This window comes from Lissotriton helveticus, chromosome 7 (assembly GCF_964261635.1).
Source record: "Lissotriton helveticus chromosome 7, aLisHel1.1, whole genome shotgun sequence".
In the NCBI taxonomy this organism is placed as follows: domain Eukaryota; kingdom Metazoa; phylum Chordata; class Amphibia; order Caudata; family Salamandridae; genus Lissotriton; species Lissotriton helveticus.
In genome coordinates this window covers 1,042,345,310-1,042,371,874 of record NC_136068.1, presented here as the reverse complement: position 1 = coordinate 1,042,371,874, position 26,565 = coordinate 1,042,345,310, and the positions used below count along the sequence as shown (strand labels likewise).

Genomic DNA, 26,565 nt, shown 5'->3' with positions numbered 1-26,565 from the left:
CCAGAGGTTCCGCATATAATAACTTGATCCAACCAATAAACTCAGGCCCGAAACCAAATTTCTCAAGAGCCGCCCATAGATAAGGCCACTCCACAGTGTCAAAAGCCATTGAGGCATCCAACGATGCCAAAATGGCCGGCTCCGTCAGAAGCCCCGCCCTCGCAATCGCGCCGTGGAGACGACGTAGGTTCAGAGCCGTGTTGCGATGCGGGATAAATCCGGATTGATCTGGATGGACCAAGCCACTAATGACCGTCAGGAGGCGGGACGCCAGGAGTTTCGCCAATACCTTGGGCTCAACATTTAGCAGGGAAATGGGCCTATAGGATGAACAAAGGTCTCGCGGTTAACCATCCTTGGGGATGACAACTATCGTGGCCAGGCACTGATCATAAGGGAGAATACCCCGGTCCCGGGACTCCAGAAACATGGCGCGAAGATATGGCGCCATTCTGTCGGGACGCAACTTGTACAGTTCAATAGGCAACCCGTTCGGGCCCAATGCTTTGCCCGAACGGAGTGAACGGATGGCAGTAGCTATCTCATCAACAGTAAAGGGGGAGTCCAACGCGACACGATCCAAATCAGAGACACTGGGCAGAGCTATATCACGCAATAGAAGGCGAGAGTCAGCCACATCTCTCACAGACACAGGGGTATACACCACACGGAAGTACTCAGCAAAACGGTCAACAATTCCAATCGGGTCCGTCACACTCACACCACTCGAAGACTGAATCACGGGTACCACACGATTAGCTCTCTCCTTCTTATCCAGCCATGCCAGCAATTTACCCGCTTTGTCACCCACATCATACAAACGACCCTGTTGCTCCCGAAACATCACTTTAGCAGCATCTGTGACCATGGATTTATAGGCAAATTGTTTCAGACCCAGGGCGTGGAGTTTCGCAGACGTGACACTAGATTCCAAAGCATCCTCCAATGCAGAAATCTCTCCCTCAAGGTCCACCACCTCCCTATTCCTCGCCCTCTTAGCCTCAACAATAAGGGAGAGTGCCTGCCCACGAATCACCGTCTTAAAGGCCTCCCATAGGGATACAGCTGAGGAAACCGACCCCTCGTTATCCAGAAAATACGCGTCCAAAGACTTAAGCAAAAGGCTGCGGGTCTCGGGGGAGGTAAGGTACCACGGATTGATGGGAGCTACTCTGCCCACCGCCTCCACTCCAACCTCAAAACGAAGCCAGAGCGGAGAGTGGTCAGAAATACCCCTGGGTAGGTGTACAATCTCACGCACCGCTGGTGACTGAGCCGCAGGCATCAGGAAATAATCCAGCCTAGACAGACTCCCATGGGCCCCAGAATGAAAGGTGTATTGAAGCTGAGTAGGATGCAAAAGCCTCCAGCAATCCACCAAGCCAAAGGTATCCAAAAATCCACCCAACCATTGTTGGGCCGCAGGAGTATCTCTAGGGGGGTGGCGATCGTGGAGACCGGAGAACACCGAATTGAAATCACCAGCCAAAAAAAGAGTACTATCAGGGAGGTCCAACAAGACGCGGCCCAAATCTGAAAAGGTAGAAGTCTGCAAGCCGTGGGGCACATAAACAGTAAACAAGGAGAGGGCACGACCCTCATAGCGACCCACAAGGACAGCATATCGCCCCCGATCATCCTGAATCACATCATCAATAGCTAGGGGGAGGGAAGCCCGAACAAGGATACCCACACCCCTAGAACCCGAGGTAAACCCCGAATGTGCTACGAGGCGATAGCCCCACCTATTCATTGCATGACAAACATTGCCAACCAAATGAGTCTCCTGTAGGAAAACAATATCAGGAGATAAACGTCGTATACATTTCAACACCACACTTCGTTTGATACGATCTCCCAGACCGTTAACGTTCCACGAAACAAATCTCAACCCGCTACCCCCCATCCCACCCAACAAAGCCAAAACCCCCCACCAATGAGCATGACACCAGAAACATCCTCAAATACAGGATAAAGTCGCCTTGAAAACAGAACACACAAGCAACGAACTTCCCAACCACCCACCCCCCAAATAACAAGAAAACACCCCCCACCCTGCACCCCTGCAAAAAGCTAAAAAGCCACCCCAACCTGCAGTGTGCCTGTCGCCCAAGAACCCCTATTCTACACAAAGACCCCGGAGGAGGAAAGGCTCCGTCCCACCCGCCACCCCGATCAAGACCAATGACGAGAAAAAGAACATACATCAAATCACATAAGCGGTAGAGGAACAAAGGCACACACTCCTGGAAGAGTTACTCAAAACAAGGCACCCGGCATAGACGAAATGTTCAGCTCTCTACACCACCTTCAGCACCGCCCGGGTGGGCATCGGACTCAGTCTCAGGAGGTCGGCTAGGCAAGGAGTCCAGCCAGTCATTCACAGCATCCGGCCGATCAAAGAAGAAAGTCCGGTCATTATACTCAACCCGCAGCCTGGTCGGAAAAAGCATAGCGTAGCGCATCCCCATGTCCCTAAGACGCTTCTTGGCGCCACGAAATCCCATCCGCTGCTTCTGGACCTGTTGGGAAAAGTCCGGATAAAAGTTCACCGTGGCATTCTCAAAGGCCACCGGGCCCTTCACCCGCGACGCCTGCAGGATAGCGTCCCGATCTCTATAGTGGAAAAGCTTGGCAACAATAGGTCTCGGCGGGGCGCCTGGCTTACCCTGGCCCCCCGGAACACTATGTGCACGCTCCACTGTGAAGAATTTACTAAGGCCAGACGGAGAAAGGTGGTTCTGGATCAGGTCTTCAACCAGGAGATCAACCGAGTGGGGTTCTGGGTTCTCCGGGACACCAACCACGCGAACATTACAGCGACGTGCCCTGTTCTCAAAATCCTCCAAGCGCCGGGTCATGAAATCGTTCACCCTACGGAGATTGCCAATCTCCGTCTGTACCTCAGAGACGTCCGCCGTGAGGCTGGATGATTTGATATCCAACGACTTCACCTTTTCGTTCGTTTTGGAGAGATCGGCTCGAATTATATTCAAATCGATTGCCACGGTGTAAATTTTGTGGGTCAGGGTTTCGTATTGTTGGCCTATTGACTCCCTCATGCCAGCAATGGCGCCCATGATGTCCTGCAAGGAAGGCTCCGTCGACGCATCCACGACGTGGTCAGACGCACTGGGACCGGGCAGGGCAGCTCCGGGGGACCCCTTAGAATGGGTATAACGGTCCATAACGTTGGATTGGACCGGACCCCCGCGCAGAGGTGTCTTCGTCTTGCGCGTCTCCCGGTCCCCTCTGCCCGCCATTTTGGAGATGCGTCACAGGGAGAATCACCAGGGTCAACGGACCGGGCACCAGAAATGGAGGCCTCGGGACCAAAGGACCGTAACAAGGGTATCACCAGGATAGGGGCAGCCAAATAGGAGAACAGTCCAGCCAAAGGCCCGACAGCCGACGCATGTCCTGGAACCAGCTCTGGCCCGACCCTCTCGCCGATGTCCCAGTCAGAGGCAGAATCGAAACCGAAACTTAACAAGGGGACCCACAAGTCCAATCCCCCTGCCGTTGTTGTTCAACTCCAAGACGGCCACCGAACCTCACCCAGTCCCGGGCGCACCTCAAGGGCGGAGCCCAAAAGTTCAATTCACCATAACTCAGGCACCCGGTGTCAAAATAAATTTCTGAAAGGTCCAGGTAGATCAGCCCAACGTCCTCTATACAAATCCTCGCGAAAAATCAGGATTCATGCAGGATATTATGCCGGGAGCGGCGGGGGTCCGGGGAGCGCTGTGCTCACGCGGCCATCTCGGATGCCCGCCAAGCTCCTCCCCTCCTTCTAAGCTTTAATACCAAGCCTGCTTCACATTCTACTTCCATTCCACAAGCAGTACTAAATCTACATAAGCACTTTCCATTCTTCCTCCCCCACTTCCCCTAACATCATCAGTGCCACGGCCTGTGCTTGCCCAGAACATTTTCTCCAGTCTTTACTTAATGCAGCAACACCTGGCCCTGCATGTCTTCTCTCCATCATACCCCACAACAGCAGTATATGGCCAAGTTATAATCTCCTAATATTATAGTTGCTGGCTCTGAACCTGCAATATATTCACCTCTCACTCAACCCGCCCTCCCTTGCTGCAGCACCCTGTCATACTCATTACCCTACTTCACCACGACCAGCAGCAGCATAAGCCTGTGCTTAGTATCTTCTTGTTAGCACACCTTGCACAACTACAAGATGTCTTGACTACTTAACTGCACACGTCCACAACCCTTGCAGCTTAGACATCTTCACATCGCCACTCCTCCTCCTTCCATTAATTAGGCCCTGCTTCTAATTTCTTCTCTCTCTCCAGCAGCAGTACCAAAATGGAGATTCAGAAGAGAACCACGATCAATTCTTGAAGGCCTTGCAGAATGCAGTCACCACTTTTGTCAACCGTATGAGGAGCAACCATATGAGAGGCCGAAGCATCACTAACGATTCTGCTGTGCTGTCCCTCTTCCAGTCTATTAACAATATGCACCCTGAGCTACTGGAACTACTCAACCAATTGGACGAGCGCCGCTGTATGTACTTGTGGTAGAAGTAGAGAAGAGGAGGCTTTGGTGTAGTAGGAAACCGGACTGCTGATATGTGGTATGTTATGGAGGTTTATGATCTGTGCTTTTTCTCTTCCCCTTTAGTGTACTATGAAAGCCTTCAAGACAAGCTGGCGCAGATCCGCGATGCCCGTGGAGCTTTGAATGCCCTCCGGGAGGAACATCAGGAGAAGCTTCGTCGTGCAGCAGAAGAGGCAGAACGTCAGAGAATGATACAACTGGCACAAAAACTGGAAATCATGAGGCAGAAGAAACAGGTAAGTGGTGAATATACTATTGGAAATGAGGATAGTGACCTGTTCACAAGGTATCTTCCTCCCTTCCCAGCTTCAAGGCTTGATGTGGCTTCTCCTGTTGCTGAGGGTAATGGGCCGTTTGCTACTTCACCAGGCTATCTGCTAGATTAGCCCCTTCTACTTGCAAAGGCATGGTATGATGTGTGAGCCCTCTACTTTACAAGGACAAGGGTGACCTTAGTATTTGCATTGTGAGGCTACTTAGGTTCATATACTCTGCGTCGCCCAACCATTTAATTGTTGCGTAAACAACATCTATTTTATTTGAATGTGCTTATCTGAAAGAGACACGTTAGTGATAGATTCCTTACCTTAGAATATCCCGAGGTGTTAGACTGGATCCGGAAAGTTTTGCTTAGCAGCACCCCTGCTGTGGCCTGGACGTCTTTACCTCGGGCAATCCCTCGGTCTGTTAAGGGGATCAGCGCTCTTGTAGTGTAGTTCCTATATTCCCAATAGGCTCTGCGCATTGGAATAACATAAACGGCAGTTTAGACGTAGGACTGAGGTCGTCTAGGTCTCTACTGAATATGTTAGACTTAATTAGGTATGCCAGCTAGCTCAGAGGTCACTAGAAACTTTCTAGAATGAACAGGAAGGAGTTACCTTTCCTGATTAGACAAGAAGGGATTACTTTCTGACAACCGCATAAACATGACAACTTTGCTCCCCCCAGAATAAGGAGTATATCTCCAGAGTCGTGTGAAAACAAAAGATAGCTATTTCACTCAGTCAATCGTGCATACTTAGTTTCACCAGGGTGCAGAGAAATAGAGAGACGGGCGTTTTCAATAAAAGTTGTTATTTATTGAGCAGTCTTCTTCTCATGCAAGAGAAATGAATTGCCACAATTGCAATACTTGTTGTAAAGTAAAGTGCGTACAGTAAAAGGAGTAGTATGAAATAATGCTGTAAAAGCATTGATATGGTTTCTGAGCCATATGATACTTTAAAACGGATAAAATATATACATACATAAAATCATTGACTAAACGTACTCAACTGGTGCTTCTAAGATACGCCTACCCCGGTGTACCTGACCTAATCCTAATACGTGGGAAGGAGTAAGTAAGTTGCAGTTTAAGTTAAGTTAGTTTTTGCCAAGAATCTGAATCAAGAATTCTCTTAAGGTTTTAATCAGCTCCGTACCTTGTTTATAGAATGATGGAGGTCTTGTATCTCTCTCTCAGGACTCGATCTCCCAGCAACCCGCAAGGTTGACTGGAAACACCGGAGCTGGAATTTCTCAGCAAGAGAAAAGACAGCGTCTCTCTCAGTGCGTCCAGTGGGAGGGTCGGCTTCCTTCGGCTCTCGCATCAGCTGGGCGTCGGGCAAGTAGATAGCCGCTCTGCTCCAAACCACTGTGTGTTTGCTTAAGGCAACATTGGTATATTTATACCTGGTAGGTGCCGGGTTTGACGTAAGGTTGGACATAAGACGTCACTAAGAACTTACAGTTCTTTCTGGACTCCAGGAGTTCTTGTGCAAATCAAAACAGAAGCAGGGGGAATTCCCGGGCTACTGGAGGCTTGGTTTGTTTAAAGAACGCGTTGTACTTTCTAGGAGTCTATGGGAGTAGCCTTGCTGTATTTGGACTGCATTGACTATGACTAAATATGGACATGATTCTTATGCCTTTATAAGGATATGTTTTGTTATAACCACATAAGGGCATGAATCTGGGATATTTAATTAGGGTCCTAGATACATTCACAACACCCACTCCACGTATAATGTCCATCATTACTACATACTAAGCAATACTAAACATATAACGATGCATGTATTTTCCAACCCACCCCAAAATACATAAATTGCATTTGAAATGGTGTATGGTATATACCCGAAAATCAGTATTTATACTGTACGTTTTTCAAGCAGTGGTGTCATTCAGATAATGCATATATAAATATTGGCTGAATGAATTGCGAAAATTACATTTATGAAATGGCTCTTAATACAGAAAAGGTGGTCGAGCCCATTTCATCACATATTTATAAAATACTGTACATGTGCTAGAGGCTGAGGTAAAATATTGTCTCTAGTATCTCTAAAAATAGAAGTTCTGTTCTCTAAGAATAGTTCTACTTTAAGCAGAGAACTATATGCCAGAAAAAAGGTAAATATTTTGGGAATGGAAAAATAATTTCGCTTTCAGGGGAAAAAATAGTTCCAATTGTTTTCAGTAGTTTTGTTTATGAAAAATTGAAGGCCGAATTCAGAGTTCAGGGAACGCTGTGTGCTCGTTGTTTTAAAAGTTATTCTCGTTGTTAGGAGAGAACATCATATCAGACAGGCTTGCGAAAAATTGGTCTACAACAGTAGGTGAAAGTTCGACCAAGTTCGAAAAAGCTGAAATAGTGCAAATGTGAGAATCATTGCCATCATCGATGTCTGGATCAGCAATGCTCACATAAGGTTGTACCTGTGTGGTTCTGCTTTCATCTCGTACTTCACCGCCACCTTATTGTAATGGTGAAGTCTCAACTAATGCCGTCATCAGAATAGGTAGCCGCTGGGGACAACACGTTGCATGAGCCGGTACCGAACCAAGCAAAGTATCGATATCCATAGGTACTGCTGATGGTAGTGTAAGACAGACGTCCAACATGCATTCTTCTCCGCATAGCAGACATCGAAGCACAGGTAAGATGCAATCTTGCCAGATTGGTCTGAATGAAAGAAACCAAGTTGTATTCAGATCTCTTAGCCGGGCTAATCCGAGGACTCTAGTGATTCGGTCTCGGTAGCGTATTGCTAGGATCGTTTCTTCCATCATAGCTGGAGTTTTGTCTGTGGCTTGGATTGCCATATCGGAGCAGAAGGATCAAAAATAAAATTCCTGCTACGAGTCCCAAAAGAAGAGGCAGGCCGTAGAATATCGAATGCACAAAATTCGGGAAAATGCCCAGAACTGTTTCAAAGGGTACTAACAGTCCCGAAAAAATTGGCTTAAATACATGTGCGATGCCAGTGGTATCAGACATGTTTAAAATTTGACCTAACATTTCTACGAAATGCACGGGGCAATTTGTCGATAATAGGGTATGTATCTCTGCCGCTGTCCTTGTAACTTGCTGATCATACGTCTCTTTGGACGAGGTTAAAGGCACAGTTGTCTGTAAAAGAATAGACTTCATTCTGCTTAAAGTATCAATTCGAATAGAAGAGATATTCAAAGAAGGCCATATTGCCGCCTCCATGTCTGGATTGCTGTTTGGATACAATACTTGCATACAGCAAATGACCCGGGAAGTAACGGTTACGAGATAGGCTTTTCAAGGCACCATGCCACAACAGCTGTGGTCACATATTAGAACGTAGCTGCCGTTGGAAAGCTGTCTGAAAAAAGGCTCTATCTGTGTTGCAGGAGTGCCATGCAGGTGACATGAAAGGTTATTTGATGAACCTTCGCAGGCTCCATGCAAGTTAATACCTTGACACAGAAGTGTACCGCTTAGGGATTTTTTACAATTGTTACCACTAAGAAATACTTCTTTTTTCCCTTCACTATAACATTTATGTGTGTAAGGTAAATTCCAGGTCAATTTGATGTATCCTTTACCCAACCTTTCATACAGGCCTGCTGGTATATACTTTTTTGGCAATACTTAAACTAGAAAGTTGTTATCAGAATTGTAATTGTTCCATGTATTATCCATTCAATGACAGGTCTCTCTGACATTGTCAATGGTAATCTCTCAAGTTTTTCAATGCTCAGAATCGTATAGTCTGCTCCTTTTTTGTGCCAAACTGATTTGTTTATCAGTAAGGTTAAAGATAGAAAATAATAACGTTTTGTTGATTAGACGCCATGGCACTTAGCCTGAACGCAGGTTTTGCAACGTCCAGCCAAGCTGTACAATAGAACGCAATTGAGACTGACCATGTTGTAACGTTATCAAAAAAGTCTTACAGGAGGTAAAAACTGACCCAGAGCACTCTTGGTGCACAAATAGTGCGTGGCAAAGTAATAAACTACAGCAATATAACAGTCCTCCAATTGTTTTTTGAAGTTTTATTTAGTGGAGTACTTCAGGTAAATCCAAACAAGACATATTAACTTCATATGTTGTTTGGATTATGCAAATGAATAAATTCCAATTTGTGGCAATCCATAACATTATTCTTCTCGATTTAATTTAAAGCCCCAATGCATTTCGTGCTAAAAATAGCACTTCTTCAGGGGGAAATGTATATCTACAAGAAAACAAATAAACAACACTAGGTATATTTCATCGGAAAATGTTGTAACGTTAGCAAGTCCTGCTCTATTATATCAATAGCAGATGATACAATGCTGTCCAGTGAATAAATTCTGGAGGACAGAGTCGTTAACCCATTGTCCACTACAGAAAGTGATTTTTCCAAATTTATACGATCAATTTCTCGTATTTTTTCAGCAGTTTCAATTTGCGTCCCTTTCCAAGCTTCGTTGTAAGCAGCGTATATACCAGCATATATAAAACGTTTCTGAAGCTGTTTGCGAGGTCCCAGTATGAAATCTCGCAAGTCAGCACAGTCTTTAAGTAAAGTCAAGTGTTGCTTAATTTCAGCCAGTGTGGATTTTTGTAGCCACTCAAGGCATAGTTTCCCTACACTGTATGTTGTAACTATCCCTGGATGTTGTCTCAGGGAATATCTTGGGTCTGGCCTGTTCTGTTTTAACCCTTGTGTTTAGTTCAGGAATCTATCTTGACAGTTATTTGTGTCGTTGGCCAGATCAACCATTTTTTCCAATCAGGATTTGTTCTGTTTTGGTGTAAAATATGGGATACATCTATCGCCACATCTGTAGTGCAATTACTATCAGGTATGGGCTTTGGAATAGACGGTTTGTTTAAGTCTTTTATCTCGGCTAAACCAAGACAGGTTGTTTGTTGAATGGTGTCATTCAGGAATATTATCTGTTCTGGGATCATGCAGGCTCTAAATAATGATTCTAGACCTTGTACCTGCCAGTCTTTTGTACCCCAGATGGTTTTTGTTTCAATGTTGTTTTTCTAAAATTCAAAACCAAATGTAGACATTTTATCATAACATTTTTCAGAATATATCAATTTAGTATTTGTCAACATTGTTTTCATTCCTGTCTTATTTAACATTTTAAAATAAAACGTTTCTGGATCACTGTTGTTAAACCCTGAGAAGTATTGGAATTTCTCATAAAATGTTTTTGAGCTGCCTTTTGGCGGAGTTGCACTTCATGGCAAGATGCGGTCCGAGGGGGCAGAAGCTAGGTAATATCGTGCAGCGTTGCTGATTAGGAACATTGCTTCCACCGAAGCGACACCGCCCCTCTCAGAGACCATGAAGTGCTATTAAGCACCTACAAATGTTCTTCAATGAGCAATGTGGGAAGTTGGCCTGATATATGATGCTCACTAGTTCTAGTGATCACCTTGTATCAGTCCAAACTACCCTTATGGTGATTGGTTGTAAGTCAACCTTCTAGACCAGATATCCTAATGGTAGCATGGACAAAGCAGTCTTAGGCTAAACTCTTTTGGCATGTGAAGCCAGCTGTTTTACCACAATATAACCCCTTGAATACCAGATGAAAGGACACCACACAGGTTGTTATGAAAATAAACAGTATATTTATTAATAACAACACCTCTGAACTCTTAATGAGGTCAGAGGGCTGAGCACATGACAATCTCTTCTGAAAAATACGTTAAGTTGCACGAAATCACAATGGTGCCCTAGGGGCACGACAAACCATATACTAAGTAAGTGGAATGTGAAAGTCAATAGAAGGAATGGAGCTGTCCAGAGGCTGTAGGATCGGTGGGACCACACTACCCTAACTTAAGGTAAGTAATAGGAGGCCCACGGAACGCGTGTGCAGAGTGTGAACTCACACGCGAGATGCGTAACAACGTCTATGGACAGTACAGTTCAAGTTAATGGTGAATACGGACAATCCTGACTAGATAGGACTAAAGCGACTGTGGAACTGGACACTAGGACAGTTAAACTACCCTTGAGCACCGAAATGCTCTTGTTACCTCACCCACGGGCCGCAGGTGCATAGGGTTCAAAGTGCGTCGGGTTCTCGCGTTGAAGTCAATGGAGCCTGAAAGAAAAGATGCTGCAGGCGACCAGGAGGAAGATGTCCGGTGCAATCCAAGGGTGGATTGTTGAAGAAGGAGACCTGAAAGCAGAGGGGACAATGTTCACAGTCACTAGCCAGTGACTGGAGTGGAACCAGGAAGGAACCAGATGTCGTTGTCGTGTTCAGGTGAAGAGTGGGTGCTTGACTCTGCAGCCTCGTGGACCAGGAGGTGTCTTCGACGACCAGGATGGAGGCACGAGCTGTCCCACGCAGGCTCTCGCTGTCGGCGGTGTTGGATCCGGAATCGGCGTCAACAGGCCTTGGCAAAGGCAACCCACGCGGTGAGTGAAGAAAGCGTCTGGTGCGGACTAGGAGAGTCCGGGGTGCCCCTCTTTTGGAAGGGAGCAAGGGCCAGTCGGGAGCAACCAGACCAGCAGTGAAAATTCAAAGGTTCATCGTCTAGGAGGCCACTAGCCAGCCGGCAAGTGACCAGACAACGCGTCGAGCAGGAACCAAGCAGAATGGCCCCACGCAGATCTCGTGGATGCTGGAGGGCTGATCTTCGGTGCAGGGGCTGCTCGGGGTTGGGGCTTCTCAGTCCCCAAAGCACTTGGTCGAGTTTACCTTGGGAGTCGTGCTGGAAGCGAAGTGCAGTTTCTTCCAAGATGGCCGGTCCCACGTGTCTCGTCGCACCCACGGGTCTCAGCTTTGCTGCAGATGTGGGTTGAGGTCGGGGAGGTCTGGGAATCCGGGTCTCGTCGGACTCTGAAGTCTGGATCCTTGAAGGAAGACGACAAAGGGATGCCGCTGGACGCTTGGTGGTGCCTGCTTGTGCAGGGTGGACACTCTTTGTCCACAAGGGAGATTCTTCAGTCTTCTGTGGAGCAGAACGTCGAAGGGCCAGAGTTTCTTCTTGTAGAATAGTTCAGGATAATCTAATTTGGAATGGGACCAGCTCCTACCTTTATTCTCCTAAAGGGGGCTGCACTACTGACTAGGTCCCTCCCCTGGGTGGGACCAGGAAGGGGGGTGGCTACACCCCCAATCCTTTGTCCGGCTTCCCGCCAGAGCTGGGGCTGGAGTGCCCCAGCAACTGGTTGGAACCGGTGTATGCACAGGACACCTTGTGTGCCCCGAGCATGTCTCATTCCTTTCAAGCCTACCCTACCCAATACACAAAATCCTGTCTGGGGTGGTGCTAGCACCTCCCAAGGCAGGAAACCCTTTGTCCAAGCCTCCCTCGCTGGAAGGACTCCCAGCAGCAGGAGGTCAGACTTGTGTCTGTGGTGGCAGCATCCATTTTGTGATGCCAAGGCTCGAGTTAACTTTAACCGGGGTTCTCAGTTACATACATGTCGTGTCCCTCTAGAAGGGTGGAATGCTACCCCCGTCACCAGAATTGGCGAGGGGGTAGTATTCCAAATCGTATGACACCTTACTCGACATGTTTTGATAATGTTATACCAGAGTTGGCACTTAACCGCGAGGATTATAATGCACTTAAGAGTATATGGTATAGCGTTATCATGGAACAGCTATTAGGACTCGTTTCCGCAAGCTGCAAGCGGGCTCAGCTCATGCCAGAGCACCATCTCACATAACTCCAAGCACTCTGCCTTCAGGATTGATAAGGCCTTCCATAGGAGTGACTGATAGGAATATATGTGTCCATTACTCGGTTCCGACAGAGACGTCGAGACCGCATCCGAACCCAATGGCGGAAAAAAACAATCTGGGGATGGAGCCGATGCCCATGCGCACTGTAGTCCAGGGGAGGAGCCACCTATCTCAGGATACTTCGAAGACTCTTCCAGGACAACAATGTGCGATCATCCGGACCCAACACTAGGCGGCGATCTAATGCTAAGATATGAATTTAGCAGCCCACATGCCTCGAACAGATGCATACTGGTAAGTAGCATATTCAATATAGGTATACTATATCTACAGCAAAGGGTGTTTACACCACCTTGCCCCAGCTGTCGTGCAGCCAGTTGTGTCAGTTTTAGGTGGCCAGCCAGGGGTGGCATAATACATGCTTCAGCCCCTGGTAGGCCCTGGGTACACATATGCCCTGGATACCTAAGGTATACTGTACAGGGACTGATAAGGTGGCCCAGTACCAATTGGTAAATGCACCTAAAGTACATGGTTGTCAATTTGGAGAGAGAACTGCTAGGCTGTGGGTCTGATTAGCAGGCCCACAGCCAGGGAAAGTCGTAAACCAGTGAAGCAAAAAGCAAAAATCTGGGGTGACCATAGGATTGCAGACCCCACTCTCCTACAAGCAATACATACGTCAGTAAGTTACCTCGTATGTATTTTGAACCACGCATGTTTTATATTGAGCAGCGTTCACCATTGTAGATACTTTCTTTACATTAATCAATCCTTGACCTTAATTTAGGTATCTAGGAGTGGCATATACAGGGCTGGTCCTTGTATGGTCCTGAAGAAACGCTAGGGGTAGCGTGAAACATGTTGACCATATACTGAACCTACCTTCATAGTCGGTCGGTCCACAGTATAACCCCATTTTTAATATACCAAGCTAGGAGCAAAATACATTATTGAGGCCCACTAGCACGGTATTTTTAAAATTCACTTACTCACCCACTCCACCTCACTACCTTTTTTTGCACCACACATAGTCCTTCACAACAAAAGTGCTCCTAAGTAGTTCGCAAGTCGTAGCACGCCCCTTTTCGTAGAGAACTCGGATGGCCCCAATGGTGAAGCATGTCACCGTGAGGAAACTCCGGTGAGTGAGGGGACTCAAGAAAGACATTTTTTCTTTCTTTTTTTGGCTACACTAAATATTATTTTATGTCTAGCCACAACACAAGACAGGTCTCCGAACCCAGAGTTTGGGCTCATTTTTTCATATGACGCTTTAGGAGGGCGACCTGTTCTCAAGTACCTCCATTTCCCTCTGGTTATACCTGTGAATTTCTTGACATTACTAAATCTGACATCATATTATTAATATTTTCAAAGTCCCAATCATCAGAGAAAGTACTTGGTGTCACAAAGTCACTTAAGGAAACCTTGAATTGATGTGGATATTTCAAGAGCTCAATCGGGCCATAGATTTCATAATCCGTTTTGTCCCATGCTACCCCACCGGGTATTGGATTGGCGGTGATGTTCACTGATGACAGGTCTCTTTTCTCAATGTGAGAGGATCTGTGAGGCTTTAGGACCAAGTTGATGTTCTGACTTGCTGTGTCCATTGTACTATATTTTCCATCAATAAATCTACCCAAACATAAAACCATGATGAGCCAAAGCAGGAGGGAAAGTACACCTAACACAATCCAAAATTCAATCCATGGTGAAATCAGATATGTTTCTTTTAGTTGATGAACGAGTTCAGTCATTTTTTTCTTTGAAAGTTTTTGTTTCTGGCGTTTCTTCATGTTCACTTGGATCATCAGAAAAGTCATCGAAATTGATGAAGTAGCCAGATGCAGTTCTGTCAATTGTTGGAATTGCTTCCGGATTTTCATTAGTCTTTAGATCTTTCTTTGTTTCATTAGCATAGTCTGATGCTACATCATTGTAGACTGGTGTTTCTTGACGAACTTGCAATTTGGGTTTCAAGAGGCACAAGTTCCATGGCTTTGTTGCATAGTCCTTTTTTATTCACTGCAGGTTTATCAAAAGTGATTAGTCTTTCAGTTTGAACCTCTTGGATTGTAGCAAGATTTGGTCTTCTGCTATTTCTTGGGAGTCCACTGGGCCTACTACTTATTATTGGCCACATGATTGTGCTTTTACCAGGTCGATGGATACAACTCTGTTCTCCTTTTTACCAGCAAGGGTCAGTAGTACTACTGATCTTGTTCCGCTGACAGCTAAGACAGGTACTGCTTTTCTGTAAGAAGGCCCAAATACCTTCTTCTTCGCGATCTTTTCTCTGACTAGATCCCCAATCTTTGGAATCCAGACAGGTCTTGCTGGGACAGGTGGTTTCTCTTCAGGGGTCGTTGGCTTTAACTTTATGTTACTTAGACTTCTTCTTGTTTCATTTAAGTCCTGTAAAACAGCCAAACGGTCTTTGATATCAAAGGCTTTTCTTTCACCACTTAAGTGTGACAATCTAAGTCATGGATTTGCATTCTAGTACCGAACAATAGTTCGTAAGGAGTGATACCTTTTAGAGAATTTCTTGGCAGATTGTTAAGACTATGTTGGACACTTGTTAGATGTTTGACCCACCCATCACCCGAACCTAATACCCTCGCCGTTATAGATTGCTTTATGTCACGGTTTTGTCTTTCCACTACCGCATTACCCTCAGGATGGAAGGGGGAAGAGTACCGCAATGCAATGCCCATGCTGGCCATGGCCTCTTTGTAAGCTCGAGAGCTAAACGCAGGACCCTGGTCAGAATGTAGCATGCCAATTGCGTATGTGCCGATAAAGACTCGCAAATCTTTTATAACAGTTTTGGCGTCAGCCGAGCGCTGGGGCCTACATCTTAAGTGAATCTAGTCTTAATAATTATGGGATCGCATTTTTCCCGCTGGATTTCTGCGTATAGATTGCCTAATTCTTTCTAATAAGGGTGTCCTGGCAATCGTCTGGTCTGGTTCACAACTGCGATCTCTGTTGCAGTTTTGGCAATTCATTGCAAAGTTGTAAATTTGCAAGGTCATTCCCGGCCACCAGTATTGTGATTGTAATTCTATTACAGATTTCAAGATCTCTTGGTGCCTCAGACCCTGTCCCATGTGTGCTTCTTGAATCAAGTGAGCCCTCCGGTTTGTGTTTGGAATTACTCTATCCTCCACTCCAGGGATTTGAGCAAAAGGAACGGAGTTGCATCAATTATGTATTTATTTCCGAGTGGATAATTTACAGGTAACGCCGCATAGTTGCCTTTCAATGAGACTTTTACTGCTAGTAGCGTTTCACGGTCTATTTGTTTTCTAGTACGCTTTTTTGTAGCTACGGAAGCCGATTGAACCGCTGCCGCTGTGGCTCTGTTAGCCAATGAATTCCCTGCAACGTGAACGCCATCACGTTGATGACTCCGTGTATGTATCACGTGAGTCTTTCGTAGTTCTTTCTGTAAAAGAACTATCTGTTCCCAAAGTTTTTTATGCTTTATTGTGGCACGTGTCTCATCTTTGTAACCGTTTTTGATCCAGGTCTGCATGTCATTATTGTAAGACTGGACGCAGTAATACGAATCGCACACTATTAGTGTGGGGAATTTGCGATCGGCATTTTCAAGCTCCGTCTTTAAAGATCTTATTTCAGCTCGCTGAGCTGTACAGTTTCTGAGTGATTCAGTTTTTGTTATTATCGGTCTGAATTTACCTAAGCGCCAGCGTCCTTTAACAATCGCACACGCTGCATTGTAAGATTTTTTTATCCACATCGTAGTGTTGTGCAAATCTGTCCATGTAGATTACACAGATGTACTGTTCGAGAGGCAGAATTTCGATTGACAGAGGATATTCATGTTCGTATTCTAGATATTCTAGTTTTTTCATTTTCGGGTCAAAAGCGTGTTTCACGTCTTCTGCAGCAAGAGAATTTTCCCATTGTATCCATTTTGGATCTAATGCCACTGCATTTGGAATGCGTGGTCTTGTTACTGCCTCAAGGGCAGGTACTGGTGTAACGATTATTATTTGTTTACCTTGTGCTAAGGCTCTTTTGCTACAGCAGTTTGAACCGCAGTTAGAATTTTTTCAGTTGAACTGAATTTCATTTCCGCTTGTGTGTACAAGTGTGATTTATAAGCTATTGGTACCGTTTCTCCCTCATTAGAGGTCAGGTACATGAATCCGCATCTTCCTGGAATGACTCTGATTACAAGGTTGCGTTCATTTGCACGTGTTTGCAGTTTTGTTTTAGTTAACATGTCTGTTTGTAATGATCTTAAAATTTCTGTGTGTTTTTGAGTCCAATTAATTGGTTTGAAATCAGGTTTTATTAATTCATAGAGAGGTTTAACCCTCTCTGCATAATTTAGAATGTATGTTCTTCCGAAATTCAGGAAACCTAGTATTGATTGTAAGTTCTTCAGCGTTTTTGGTGCTTTGAGTACTGCACACTTCTCTAAGAAGTTGTCTGCTAGGCTTTTGCCTTCACTTGATAATTCATATCCTAAAAACAGGACAGTTAGATGAGCAATTCGTGACTTTTTAAAGTTGAATTTGTACCCTTCAGCTGCGAACCCAAGTATTATGGTGTTCACTCTTTTTAAGTGAGTCTCCAGGTCATCATCTGTGAGATAGATGTCGTCGACATAAGATAATGCCTCATCATCATACATTTGTAGTAACTATGTTACCCTTGCTGAGAATAATCCTGGTCTATTCTTGAATCCCTGTGGGAGTCGACAGAATTGTACTTGCGCTCCAATTGTTGAGAAAGTGGTCAAATACCTGCTTTCAGGTGCTATGTTTTGACAAAAGAAACCATTAGAGATATCTAATGTTGTTTTATATTTTTTGCGCACAATGTTATTCATTAGTGCTGCACTCTGTGAGTTTTGTACTGCAAATGTCTTGCAGCAGGAGTTTAGGTGTCTATAGTCCAAAACTAGACGATATGAATCGTCTGGTTTGGAGACAGGAAACAAAGGATTGTTCATCTGTGAGGTGCATTTTTCAATCACCCCCTGATATTCAAGTTGATCTAAGATCTCCCTGACTTGTTTTTTAGCTTCTTGCTTAACAGGATACTGCCTTTATGCAGTCGGTTGATTTTTTAACTGGATTTTGTGGGGAGGAGAATCCTCATCCCATCCTACATGATTTTTATATAACGCAGGGGCTTGGGCCACTGCCCATTTTCTTGCAAATGTGTATTTTTTATGAATTGGAATATGATTTGAGAAGGCAGGCATAATCATTTCTCCGCCATGAGGGCACTCCCTGACAAACTCTGGTGGCCAGGCTTTCTCAGCTAACAGGATGTCATAGCCTTTCGAAAGGTTATCCCAAAAGAGACCCTTTATTTTCCTAGTTTTGTCCCCCTCTATACGCAATGTTATTTCGTATAATTTATGGGGTTTGCTAACTCTGGTGTCTGCAGTTTCCACCTGAATGTATTCATTCGTGTCCACTGTCTCCAGAAGATTCATCAGGATCTTGCGAGCTATGGTTACTTCTGCTGCGCTGTCTAGCATTGTCTGGGCCCACTCTCCGTTTTTCAGTTGTGTCCTCAGGATCCTCGGCATGTTTTATTTTAATACTAGCTACCTTCCTCTTTGGAAATTGTCATTTTTTACTTTGATGAGCAGGTTCCTTGTCTTTGGACTTGACGTGCTCTTCCTTGTGTTCTGACCGTCCTCTTCTTTCCGATTTCTGTGAGGAAGTCTGAAAAGATCGAGAGGGACATGTATCAATATCTTGATATCTGTCAGGTTTTCTCAATTTATCCCTATCTCTAAGATTGAATCTTTTCTCAGAGGGTTCCCTTTGGGGAGACTTGCTTCCTCGGTCTGGAGATCTATCTCTCCGTTGAGGAGACCTTCCTCTGGATTTGAACCGTTTTTCTCTGGGAGTGGATTGTTTATTACCCTCCCAACTCTTTTTTGGAGTGTTCAGATTATTTTGAATAAATGTTTTTTTTTTTCAGGATTTTCAGTTAGTTGGGGTTTTAGTGGTTTCCCACCCAAACTATCTCTACCCAGTTCTTCATAGGATTTTCTATGATTCTGGCAAGTTCAAATGGTTGTTCTGCTATATCTGTTTCTTTCAATTTCTGGCGGATCGCCACAGATGCTGCTTCTCCTTTTATGTTGGCTAATAATCTAGCCGAGACCTGCTTGAAGTCTTTCAATAATTTCATACCTAGAGTTAAAGCAGGTTCTGGACCGTATTCGTTTTGAATCTCTTAGTACGTCTGGTATAACTGCCATGGACGGAACACCATGTGTTTTTGTGTATATTGAAGCAAAGACTGTGCCCCAAGTGCCACAGTCCTCCACATGTGGTTAGATTCCCATTGGAAGACAGATAGTCAGAATTCCGTGTTTCTCATGAGGTGTAGTATCAGGAAATACTGCCTCTATTTGAGTGATTTTTTTGTGCTAACCAGAATGGAATTTGTTCTCGTTTTGCGGGTATTTTGCCAATGGCCGATTGTATATTCTGTGGTGTTATTTTATTTGTGTTCCCCTGGTGAGGGGTGTGCTGTGGAATTTTTATTGCTGGTTGGACTGTTGAAGTCCGCATGACATATTGGACCAATTGTCTATGTATTTTAATTAGTTGTTTTAGCTGGGCTTAAAGGTCCCGGTCTGACATTTTTTCAATGTCGGGATGTGGTGTGTAGCTGGTTAGAACCGGGCATGTGGCTCCTGGTCTACCTAGTGGACCGAGCCTGGTGATGTGATTTTGATGTTTTAGGGCGCCATTAAACCAGAGCAGGTGCTCTTGGTATGTTAGTGGAATTTCAACGTCCTCGAAGGGAGCGTATTCATCCGGAGGTTCCTCTATTTTGTAATAGTGGAAATCTTGTGTCACAGTGTGTGCTGCTGGAAAATGTATCCATGAATAGAATACCTCTGTCTGCCGATATTCATGGGCCTCTACCACAAATATGACTCTACCACCTCTCGATGATAGTCCATTTTCTATAAGTTTAAGAGTTATAGTTCTTCTTACATTTACCGGAATGATTATAGCATTCGGGTTTTCATCTTGGAGACTTGTGTCATCCGCTATAAGTTGAGCTGCCAAAGCATCTCTTTCTTCATCGCCTTCCGGCATTTTACTGAAAAAGTTTTTTTGTTGCAGATCAAGTTTCAAGGAAACAAAGATAAGGTGCACAATATTTTGGAACACTGTATCCTTCAACGTTGACTAAACCAAAAACTAATACATAGGAATCTCTTCCTACTAAGTTCCGGCGGATATTAACTTTTTACCTACTCCAGACGTCTATTGGAGTTTCTACGGGAAAAAGGGGTCTGTGTGAAAAAGCACGACTGAGTTACTCTAGTATCTTGCGTTAGATTATCGCCTTACCAAACGTTGGGTGCCATGTAGTGTAGTTCCTATATTCCCAATAGGCTCTGCGCATTGGAATAACATAAACGGCAGTTTAGACGTAGGACTGAAGTCATCTAGGTCTCTACTGAATATGTTAGACTTAATTAGGTATGCCAGCTAGCTCAGAGGTCACTAGAAACTTTCTCGAATGAACAGGAAGGAGTTACCTTTCCTGATTAGACAAGAAGGGATTACTTTCTGACAACCGCATAAACATGACAACTTTGCTCCCCCCAGAATAAGGAGTATATCTCCAGAGTCGTGTGAAAACAAAAGATAGCTATTTCACTCAGTCAATCGTGCATACATAGTTTCACCAGAGTGCAGAGAAATAGAGAGACGGGCGTTTTCAATAAAAGTTGTTATTTATTGAGCAGTCTTCTTCTCATGCAAGAGAAATGAATTGCCACAATTGCAATACTTGTTGTAAAGTAAAGTGCGTACAGTAAAAGGAGTAGTATGAAATAATGCTGTAAAAGCATTGATATGGTTTCTGAGCCATATGATACTTTAAAACGGATAAAATATATACATACATAAAATCATTGACTAAACGTACTCAACTGGTGCTTCTAAGATACGCCTACCCCGGTGTACCTGACCTAATCCTAATACGTGGGAAGGAGTAAGTAAGTTGCAGTTTAAGTTAAGTTAGTTTTTGCCAAGAATCTGAATCAAGAATTCTCTTAAGGTTTTAATCAGCTCCGTACCTTGTTTATAGAATGAAGGAGGTCTTGTATCTCTCTCAGGACTCGATCTCCCAGCAACCCGCAAGGTTGACTGGAAACACCGGAGCTGGAATTTCTCAGCAAGAGAAAAGACAGCGTCTCTCTCAGTGCGTCCAGTGGGAGGGTCGGCTTCCTTCGGCTCTCGCATCAGCTGGGCTGCGGGCAAGTAGATAGCCGCTCTGCTCCAAACCACCGTGTGTTTGCTTAAGGCAACGTTGGTATATTTATACCTGGAAGGTGCCGGGTTTGACGTAAGGTTGGACATAAGACGTCACTAAGAACTTACAGTTCTTTCTGGACTCCAGGAGTTCTTGTGCAAATCAAAACAGAAGCAGGGGGAATTCCCGGGCTGCTGGAGGCTTGGTTTGTTTAAAGAACGCGTTGTACTTTCTAGGAGTCTATGGGAGTAGCCTTGCTGTATTTGGACTGCATTGGCTATGACTAAATATGGACATGATTCTTATGCCTTTATAAGGATATGTTTTGTTATAACCACATAAGGGCATGAATCGGGGATATTTAATTAGGGTCCTAGATACATTCACAACACTCTCACACCTCGCAAGCCCTCTCCTGCCTCACCTCCAGTGGGGTTCACACGGAGTGTCTGATGCGTAGGAGCATGGCAGCATCAGGGTCTGAATCTGAATCCCTCTCCCTTGCCCCGCTGGAAACCATTGATGCATCTTAGGTCCATGTTGGGTTGCGGGGCTGCAGAAATAAATTCGGAGCAGGCGCTCCTCGTTCCGTCCCAGGCGAAGATCTACCTCCGGCCCACTCGAGCACTCTGTGACTGTAGGGTCTCTCTGCAACCACATCTGCAGGGATTCTCGAGCCTGCCTCCTGGTGCCGTGAATTCGAAGGCACTCACCTCCCTAGTCGGAGCAATCGTATTACAAGCTGGCGTTAATCTGCGTTCAAGGGCTCCTCTTCATTCTAGAGTCTCGGGCAGCGCAGGTGTGATCCTGCCGGACCCGGAGCAACACAGAGGTGGGCAGAGGTTCTCTAGGTCGTACGGGGCTCAGTAACTGGTCTCTTCTTCTTCTTCTGTTAGGTGGCTTACCAGTGGGGCACGTTCAAGTCAGAAGCGCATCTCTTCTTAGGTCCTTCCAGTTCCTTTTGTCTCTGGTGGCCGCTGCCATTTTGTCTCCGGGCCCCGGCAGCCTATCTCGCTCTCCAAGCCACAATATTGCTCCGATATTAAGGCCCCCAGCTGCGCAGTATGAAGCTCGTCAAGGTAGTGCCACTGGAGCAGTCTAGTTGATCGTGTAGTGACAGGATGGCACTAGGTTTGGGTTGGCCGAGCGGAACTCTGAGCAACGCTGCTTACTTCATCTGCATCAGGCCACGCCCCTCCTCGCTGCCTATCAACATAGCGGGCAGGGGGCTTTATTCAAAATTATATCTCTACCCAGCTTGTTTTCTGCCCTACAGAACTACCCCTTCGAACTGTCAAAATCCTTTTTCCGAACACTACATGTGGCGATAACATAATTCATATGGGCTGCCAAGCAACCTTGAATATTCTACAGGAAGTGTGTCTTATCCCCATTTGACGGTGGTTTGGGTCTAGCTGATGCCCAGCTAATTATCCGCTTGAGGCAAACTTGAATGGCTCTTCTCAGACAGCGGCACCCTATGGTGGTGGTGGTGTATCTAGAATGCATAGAGCAGCACAGCCTTCTACGTTTACTTTACACACACATGCACATAGACCTCCCTCGGACTATTACAGGGACCCTGGTTTGCTGCCACCTACCCCTTCAATAGATTAAATGGGATACAATCTCCGCTATGGGAGCGCTCCTTGTTCGAACAAATAGCCAAACTAGCCAGCTTTAAAACATTGTATTTCATAGTCCTCTCTAGATTGGGAAACATTTGGGAAGGGAGACACATCTGGTACTTTTTGTACCTATTGGAGGATTACAACATGCATCTTACAGAATTTAGTATTAAATCTGTTTATTAGCAAACAAACGCGCATACAAAAATGGCATATTATCCAACGGCTCCCGACCTCCAGTACATTCAAAGTCCAAGTAAACCACAGACAGTGATATACTCTACCGCACCCAGAAAAAGGGAGCCAAGCTGAAGCTGGATATTTTGCATGATCAAACAAATGAGCAAAGACGACAAAAACAATAAGAACCCCCCCCCCCCCAACCCCTGTCCCCCTCCGCCCCCTTCCCGCCCATCGTCCAGGTCCAAAGCCCCACTTCCCTAGCATGGCAATCCATGATGGTGTCCTTTAACCCTCTACCTGTGACAGACGCAGCAACCGTAGGCAGCGTGGACAGGTTACTTCCCTAAATTCCGTAGCGAGTTATGACAAAAAGGGCTGCCAAAGCTCCACATATCGAGCCCCGTCTCCCGCCATTGTCAAGGATATTTTCTCCATACCCAACACACTCCACAACCGATGCAGCCAACCCTGAAATGTGGGAATGTGCGTGGTGCGCCAATGAGACAGAATGTTCTGTACAGCAGAGCCCAGGGCAATAGCTATTAAACGCTCCCTACGCGATCTCAGCGGGTATGTAATGGGGTTAGGCAACCCTAGCAGGACGTAAGATGGGAACCGTGGGATGTCTGTTTCAAAGTGTACATCTACCTCATCAAGGACCAACTTCCAATACCCCTGCAGATGAGTGCAGTCCCATAGTAAATGCACCAGAGTGCCCCTCTCTCCACACCTGCGCCAGCAGAGCGGGTCCCTCGTGCGGTCAATCTCATATATTCTCTCTGGTGTGTGGTACCAATAGGTCACTAATTTAGTGAGGGTGTCCGTTAAACCCATATGATAAGCCGAGTGCCGCACCCGGTAGTAGATGCCCTCCCACTCCTCATCGGTAAATGTGCGCCCCAGTTCTCTCTCCCAGGGCGCTCTCCCTGAATTATAGACTTGTGTGTATCTCTCTAAAAGCATACGATATAAATCCGATATGAGCTTTTTATCCGTCTTCCGTGTTATCAGCCAATATTTGTACGGGCGTAGGGTTCGGCTCGCCTTTTCCTTAACTCGGTTATTAAGCGCCCAGTGCCGTGCCTGAAGGTATCTGAACCGTTCAGATTCCGGCAATCCATAATCCTGTCTAAAGGTCTCGAACGGGATCACCCCCTCAGCCATGTATAAATGAAACAAAGTTCTACATCCCGCCGGGTGCCACTTTTCGAAAGCTAGTGTCTAGGCCGGGCTCAATCTGGATTATCCAGCAAGGGCGTGAGTGGCGAAGGAAAGGTTGTGAGCTCATGCCTCCGATTGGTCTGGTCCCACACCTCCAGCGGAACCCTAGTGATATGCGACGCGTAAAGATTGGGGGCCGATGCTGCCGGCCAAGAAAGGGGACCTCCTGGAGTGGGCGGACCGCAATCGCCTGATCTTGAAAAAGCCAATGTTTTTCGGACTCCCACCTGTTCCACTCCACCAGAGTCCGTAACTGGGACGCTTGATAGTAAAGCAACAGATCTGGGAGGCCAAGCCCACCCCTCTCTGGAGGCAGCGTCGCCAGTCTACTCTTCATTCTCGGCCGCCTACCGTTCCAAACACACTGAGCCAACTCCGATTGTATCTGGTGAATCCAGCCATCGGGTGGGCACAGCGGGATCGTGCGGAATAAATAAAGAACCTGCGGGAGAATCGTCATTTTTATGGCAGCCACCCTACCCAACCAAGACAGCGGAAGGTGTCGCCACTTCCCCATTTCCGACTTGGTTTTCTGGCGAAACCGAGCATAGTTAATCCGGACCGTGTCCTGCAACGTGGCCGCTAAATGTATCCCCAAATATGGGATGGCCTCGGATGCCCACCGAAAGGAAATGTCCTCCTGCAACTGCGTCCGGGTGGCCCCCTCCAGCGAGAGGTCCAGAGCCACCGACTTACCCATATTAACCCGCCGCCTGCGCAAACCTCTCCATTATCTCACCACAAGCCGGCAACGATTCGCTGGGGGAAGATAAGGAAAGAAGAACATCATCTGCGTATAAACTTATGGTGTGCACATACGCGCCAAACTTAATCCCTCTTACTTGCGTGTCTTTCCTTATTGCCTTCGCCAGTGGCTCCATGTATAGAGCAAAGAGCAGGGGCGATAGAGGGCACCCCTGCCTCGTTCCCCGTTCAATGGAAAAGCGGGGCGAGAAGCAGCCATTAACTCTAACCGTCACTGTGGGGAACTTGTAACCGTTCATTACCAGAGTGCGAAACTTCTCACCCATTCCCGCCTTTATTAAGACCTGCTCGAGGTACGGCCAATGGACTCGTCAAACGCTTTTTCAGCATCTATCTCCAGCATCATATATTCACCAGGCATAGCCTTCTCTATCAGGTGCAGGGCCCTTTTTGGTATTCTCAGCGGTTTGTTATGTTATGTTATGTTATGTTACGTTGTTTTTATATAGCGTACGGCTACTCGAACTGGAGTGTCCCGACGCTTTTTTTCCACCAACGGCTGTTAAAAAGGTAACACAACACAGTAAAAACAGTAAACCACACAAAAAAATAAAAGAACCATTTAATAAAGAAACAGACTAAGAGTCGCTCTGGAATGAACCCAGCCTGATCTGGGTCAATCAGCACTGGCATGAGGGGCGCCGCCGAGCCGCCAGGATGCTAGTGTATATCTTAAGGTCGACATTGAGAAGTGATATAGGGCGGTACGCTTCACACTGTGTGCGGTCCTTCCCCGGTTTGGGGATAACCAATATAGTAGCGTCCAGGAGGTCGTTCGGAATCGCGTCCGGCTCTGAGAAGGAATTAAAAAGGGCAGTCAGTAACGGGTCCACTTGTGGGCCAAACGTTTTGTAAAAAAATAGCAGAAAAACCGCCAGGCCCGCGCGCCTTCGCCAACTTGAGCCGTGCTATAGCCGAAATTACCTCCTCTGGCCTGATGTCGCGGTCCAGTAGGTCCGCTTGATCTTTCGTCAAGGCTGGGAGAGGAACCGACGCTAAAAAAGACTCTCCCAAAGTAGGCTCCAGCGTGGACCCGGTGTACAGAGAGGCATAAAAACCACTGAACGCAGCCGCTATCTCAGCGTCTTCCCTGACCAGCCCACCGCTCCGTGTGCGAACTTCCTGTACTATCTGTCGTTATTATGCAACAGAAAATCCGCTATAGCCTTATTGATTTTCTCAACTACCTCCCTACGGTGTACCAGCGTGTCACGCAGCCTCCAGCATCGCGCTACTCGCGTCACCGGCGGGAAGGAAAACACCGCAGGCAGCGGCGCATGGTCAGAGAGCGCCGCGGCACCAATTGTCGTCTCGGTCGCCAGCGCCTGGAGTGAGGTGGATGGTAGGAAATAATCCAAACGAGCATAGGTTTTGTGTGTGTTGGAATAATATGTGTAATCCCTGTCACCTGCATGCAAGCTGCGCCAAAGGCCCACCATACCCACCTCTCCAAGCCTGGCCAACAACCCCCACCACCCCCCCGGTCAGAGCCCCCACCTGTGAGGTACGCTGGGTCGACCTATGAAGGATGTTGTAGAATACCAGATTGAGGTCCCCACCCACCAGAACATGTCGGTCAGGGGAGGCCGCAGCCTCGCTAATTGACATATGAAAAAACTTCTCCTGACCCTCATTGGGAGCATAAACAGAACTAATTGTAAAAGTTGACCCAACCAGGGAAAATCTATAGGACAGCAACCGTCCTCTGATCTCCGCCCACCCCCACCCCTTCTGCAAGACCCTGCCCCTGAATCGTTGGGCCACTAATAACGCAACTCCTGCCGTTTTGGTGGCGGCAGAGGAAAAGAACTGGAATGGAAACAACGGGACTTCAATCTATGACAGTCCTTCTGTAATAGATGCGTCTTGAAGGAGACAAATATCGGCCTTCGAATGTTCTAGGAAAGAGAGGACAGCCCTCCGCTTCACTCGGTTGTTAAGTCCC

At 46.2% G+C, this 26,565-nt stretch overlaps 1 protein-coding gene across 8 annotated transcripts in view; it reads left to right on the top strand.

Moving 5' to 3' along the window:
• HGS (hepatocyte growth factor-regulated tyrosine kinase substrate) overlaps positions 1-26,565 on the top strand; it is a 236,173-nt gene that overhangs the window by 131,181 nt on the left and 78,427 nt on the right. For 4 of the 8 annotated variants that reach the window (XM_078653848.1, XM_078653846.1, XM_078653844.1 and 1 more), the window contains 2 exons: positions 4,320-4,530; positions 4,648-4,820. In XM_078653848.1, coding sequence (XP_078509974.1) covers positions 4,320-4,530; positions 4,648-4,820 — 384 coding nt within the window. Of the gene's footprint in view, positions 1-4,316; positions 4,531-4,647; positions 4,821-26,565 lie in introns of all 8 variants that reach the window. The other 4 variants (XM_078653847.1, XM_078653845.1, XM_078653843.1 and 1 more) reach the window with 1 other exon arrangement.